Genomic DNA, 5,457 nt, shown 5'->3' on the forward strand with positions numbered 1-5,457 from the left:
GAAACCTACTACCGCGATAACAACTTCAACTGGGGTAACTATGGTAACAGAAATGATTTGTTGGGCCTTATGTCCCACCTCAAAATCGGGAAGTTGATCCTTGCGATGGTAGAGGTACTATAGCACGAGTTAAGGATATGTTATAGAATATGATGAGGAGGTTTGATGCTAGTGATGAGCAGGCCAAGGAATTAAGAGGTGATTTAGCAAACATTGGGAAAAGGTGGATGCACATGCGGTATCAAATAAGCATATTGAATTACAAATGGCCCGATTGTCCACTATTGTGAACCCCTGCCAACCGGGTACTACTCCTAGAAATACCATCCAAAATCCTAAAAATGATGGACATTTCATGATAGTCACTACTCGAGGAGGTAAGCAAACTATTAATCCACATATGTCATTTGCAGTGGAAGATGAGGTGACAAAAGGCAAAGAGGTGGTGGAAACTAGTGGAGAATTGGTTGACAAAACAGCAAAAGAAGCAAAGGTGCCTCAGAAAGTGGTGTCCGTTCCTAAACCTCAACCACCATTGCTTCAGAGATTAGTGAAGAAGACCGAGGATGGTAAATATCGGTGTTTTATCACTATGTTAAAACAACTTTCCATCAATGTCCGTTTGATAGAAGCTTTGGAACAAATGTGCGGTTATGCTAAATTTATGAAGGATATGGTTACAAAGAAGAGATAATTATGTTTTGAGGATGATGACCAAATGCAGCATTGTAGTGATATTGTTATAAGGTCTCTTGTGCAGAAAAAGGAAGATCCGAGTGCTCTCACGGTTCCATGTACCATTGGATTATTACATTTTGCTAAAGCACTATTTGATCTAGATGAAAGCATAAACCTCATGCCTGTTTAGATTTATAAGAAATTAAATTTGTGTAACCCAAAGCCTACGGCAATGCGGTTACTGATGGACGGTTGGACAGTGAAGAAGTCCATTAGGATACTCCACGAGGTGCTCGTGGAAGTGGAGTCATTTATAATTTCAGTCGATTTTGTGATTCTTGATTGTGAGGTGGACTTTGAGGTTCCTATTATTCTTGGGAGACCATTCCTTACCACTGGGTGTGCCTTGTTTGATAGGGAGAAAGGGCAGATGAAGTTTAGGTTGAACAATAAAGAAGGAACATTCAACATTTGTACGTCCATTAATCAAAGTGGTGAGCTCCAAACGGCATCTACTATATCTTATCGGGTTGAGAGTATGTCTGAGGTACAAACGGAAGCACGCCTAGGTGTCGAGGCTCTAGCAATAGTGATCATGAATTTTGCAAGTGATGATATTGAGGAGTATGGGTCTTTAGTTGTGGCACTTGAGTGAAATAAATATCGGTCTAAAACAAAGAAATTGGAGTTAGATATGAAGCACCGCGAGTCTCCACCTGTGAGACCATCATCTGAGGTATGTATTCTTGGGTAGAGATGACACTCTGACGGTAATCATTGTTGTGGATTTAAATTAACAACAAGTAGAAATGTTTGGTGTAAGTTCTAAAGAGGTTGAAACGAGCTATTGGTTAGACCATTGCGGACATTATTGGGATTCTTCCCGGTATTTTTTCACACAAAATAAAACCCATGCCATATCACAAGCCAAGTATTGAGCACAAGAGACGGTTTAATCCACATATGAAAGAGGTAGTAAAGAAGGAGATCATTAAGTAATTGGATGCCGGAGTCATATATCCTATTGCATATAGTAGTTGGGTATTCCCTATTCAGTATGTTCCCAAAAAGGGGGGAATGACAGTAGTTCCTAATGAGAGCAACGGACTTGTTCTAATGAGGTCGGTGACCAGATAGAGAGTTTGTATGAGGTTACCGAAAGTTGAATGCATGGAGTGAGAAGGATCATTTCCCTATCCACTTTATGGACCAGATGTTAGATAGACTCGCAGGAAAAGGATAAAATAGTTTTCTTGATGGCTATTCAGGTTACAATCAAATCTCTATTGCCCAGAGGATCAAGAGAAGACCACTTTTACTTGTCCTAATGGGACGTTCGCTTTCAAGAGGATGCCTTTTGGGTTATGTAATGCACTGGCCACCTTCCAGCGATGTATGGTATCGATATTCTCTGATATGGTGGAAGACACTATTGAGGTTTTTATGGATGACTTTTTGGTTATTCGCGGATCCTTTGATTGGTGTTTGAGTTACTTGGTCGAGTTTCTCAAAAGATGTGAAGATTGTAATCTTGTGATCAATTGGGAAAATGTCACTTTATGGTGAAAGAAGGTATAGTATTGGGCCATCCCATATCGGATAAGGGGATAGAGGTTAATAGAACAAAAGTTAAAGATATAGCGAGGATTCTCCCACTCATCTCGGTAAAAGGTGTGAGAAGTTTTCTGGGACATGCGGGTTTTTATTGGAGGTTTATTAAGGATTTCTCAAAAATTGCACATCCTCGGTAAAAATTACTTGAGAAGGAATGTAAGTTATATTTTGATGAATCATGTCTAAAGGCATTTAGAGAGTTGAAAGACAAGTTGGTGTTTTGCGCCCATTATTATTTCCCTAGATTGGAGTGAGCCATTTGAGGTGATGTGTGATACTAGTGGGGTTGCTCTTAGTGTGGTATTGGGGCAGAGAAAACATAAAATCCTTTACCCCATTTATTATACAAGTAAGTCCCTGAGTGAGGACCAAAAGAACTATATGTTACTGAACAAGAGCTTCTTGCAATGGCATTTGCGTTCGAAAAATCTCTGACCTATTTGTTGGGTACGAGGGTCAAGTACATGATGACCACTCCGTTTTGAGGTACTTAATGTCTAAAAAGGATTCTAAGACATGGTTGATTATATAGGTGCTATTATTGCAAGAGTTTGATTTTGATGTAAAAGATAGAAAAGGGACTGAAAATCAAGTTGCCGATCGCTTTTCTAGGTTACAGGATGAAGCTATGCGATAATTAGGTGAAAAGGCTGAAATTGACAATACCTTCCTTGATGAGCATATATTGGCTGCTTCTCATGATTTGATTCCATGGTTCGCTGATTTTTTGAATTATTTGGCTAGTGATATAGTCCCATCAGACTTGTCTTTCCATCAAAGGAATAAGCTCATGCATGATGTGGAAAAGTTCTTGTGGGTTGATGGGCTTATTAGTTGGTGCGTGCCGGAAGTTTAGATGTTAAGTGTTTTGGAGGCATGTCACTCCTCGCCTGTGGGTGGGAATCATAGTGGTATCTAGACTGCCCATAACATTTTCAGTGTAGGTACTATTGTCCAACTATTCAACAAAATGCTCACGCGTTCACCAAGTCATATGATAGGTGCCAAGGAGATGGTGGAATTTCAAAGAGGCAAGATCTCCTTCTAAATCCTATTTTGGTGATTGAGTTATTTGATGTTTGGGGCATTAATTTTATGGGGCCGTTTGTGAGTTCTCATGGGATGAAGTAAATACTCGTGGCAATATGGTATGTGTTAAAATTGGTGGAAGCTATAGCGCTTTCTAACAATTAAGGGAAGAGTGTCACCGCATTCTTTAAAAAAACATGTTTTCCAGATTTGGCACACCTAGGGCCATTATGAGTGATGGAGGATCTCTCTTTTGCAATAAATTGATCAATGGGCTATTAGAGAAAAAGGGGGTTCGCCATAATGTGGCTACTCCTTATCATCCCTAGACAAGTGAGCAAGTAGAGGTGTCAAGTCGAGAAACCAAGAAAATTTTGTCAAAAATGGTGAATGCAAATAGAATGGATTGGTCAAGGAGGCTTAAAATGGTGAATGCAAATAGAATGGATTGGTCAAGGAGGCTTGATGATGCTCTTTGGTCCTACCAGACTGCATATAAGACTCCGATAGGTATAGTCTTCATACCAACTTGTGTATGGATTTCTTGTCCATTGCTAGTCGAGTTAGAGCTCAAAGCCATGTGGGTAATGAAGAAACTAAAGATGGATTAGAATGAAGCAGTGGAATATAAACTTAATGGGTTAAATAAGCTTGATGAGTATCGCCTAAAAACATATCAAAGTTCAGTCATCTACAAAGAGAATATTAAGAAGTACCACAACCAAAATATTGAAAAGCGAGAATTTGTAGTTGGGGACTTGGTACTTCTATTCAACTCTAGGCTACGCTTCTTTATGGGCAAACTCAAATCCAAGTGGACGGGACTGTTTCTTATCACTAAATTGTTTCCATATGGAGCGATTGAGTTGGAGAATAAGGAAGGCATGAAATTCGCGGTCAACGGGCAAAGGATCAAGATCTACCTAGGGCATGCGGAGAGTGTCCATGAAGTGGTTGAGGCATATCACCTTGATGAAGTGTGAGTAATCAAGGATCTTGCATCGTGCCTCAATGTTAAATCAAGCACTTCTTGGGAGGCAACCCAAGGTGTATCCTATAGCCAAAAATAGGTTTCTATTTTGTTTTTAGAAATAGTCGCATTTTATTGTTTTGTTTTGTTTTTCTCATCCTCATGTTTTGTTTTTTAATATTATTAGCATTGGCTAGAGATTAGTTTTGGTTCCGTGTTGCAAAAGAGTCTAGACAAACACAAATAATAGCTTAATGGGTGATACATGTGTAGGGACCAAAAACAAAATTTTGTAGAAATGGTCTGGTGCACTAATCTACGGACCCCATCGACGGGCCGCCGTTAAATCGACGGACCATCGATGGTTTTCATAGATCCAAGGTATGTCTCATAAATTTTCTAAGTATAGTTGCAATCGACGGTCTGTTGACTGACATATGGACCGTCGATGGGGTTTTGTCGGTCCAAAGTTCTAATGAGCCGACCCGACCCGACCGGTAATATTAAAAGTTAAAACCATTCATGAACCTCCAAAATCTTATAAAATTCTTTACCAACCGTTTCTCCTCCCTTATTTCCTTCCTTTTCAGAAAACATAACATCTCTTCCTTTTATAATATCTAGGTTCCTTCAAACTGCCCAAATCCTCCAAATACCAAAAAACCCTCTTCCTCCCCATATTCCCTATCGTTCCCATTGATTTCTCCAGTCAGTGTTACAGTCGGGAACGTAGGTTCTTTCAAGGATCACTCTCCCAATCACTTCACTACATTTATAAGGTATTTCGACTCCCTTTTCATTCTGGATTCTCGTTCATACACTATTGAAAATGAGAATTAGAAAGTGGTTCTTGACTTAGGGACAAAAAATTGTGTGCTTTTTCTTGTTGAAACTTGTGTAAAATGTCCCTCAGAATGATAAAAAGTGAATGGTTTATGGTTTAATTGGTGTAAAATGTGTTCATAATAGTAATGATAAACTTTCAGACTTAGGGTTTTGTAGCATGGATGAATTAAAGCATGAATCTTGTGAAATAGAAACTCTAAGAATGAGGAAATTCCCTTTGATTATTGTTATGTGTTGAGGAAACTTGTGTGGGTCTTAAAAAGCGTCATAATGTGGAATTAGAAACAAGGACTGAAATCTGTCTCAGGCCAACAGCACCA

The 5,457-nt window shown here is 39.2% G+C and overlaps 1 protein-coding gene across 1 annotated transcript; it reads left to right on the forward strand.

Annotated features, from left to right (window-relative positions):
* The first annotated feature begins 265 nt into the window (after window positions 1–265).
* On the forward strand, window positions 266–868 carry LOC138348889 (uncharacterized). Its single transcript, XM_069298482.1, has 2 exons — window positions 266–676; window positions 761–868. The coding sequence occupies exons 1-2, from the start codon at window positions 266–268 to the stop codon at window positions 866–868; spliced, it is 519 nt and encodes a 172-aa protein (XP_069154583.1).
* Window positions 869–5,457: the final 4,589 nt, after the last annotated feature.

Source organism: Solanum lycopersicum, chromosome 5 (assembly GCF_036512215.1).
Source record: "Solanum lycopersicum chromosome 5, SLM_r2.1".
In the NCBI taxonomy this organism is placed as follows: Eukaryota; Viridiplantae; Streptophyta; class Magnoliopsida; order Solanales; family Solanaceae; genus Solanum; species Solanum lycopersicum.

Coding starts and splice junctions, on each gene's coding strand:
- LOC138348889 (XM_069298482.1), top strand. CDS start 266: ATGGCCCGATTGTCCACTATTGTGAACCCCTGCCAACCGGGTACTACT. Junction 677..760: donor CTAAATTTATGAAGGATATG/GTTACAAAGAAG, acceptor TCTCTTGTGCAG/AAAAAGGAAGATCCGAGTGC.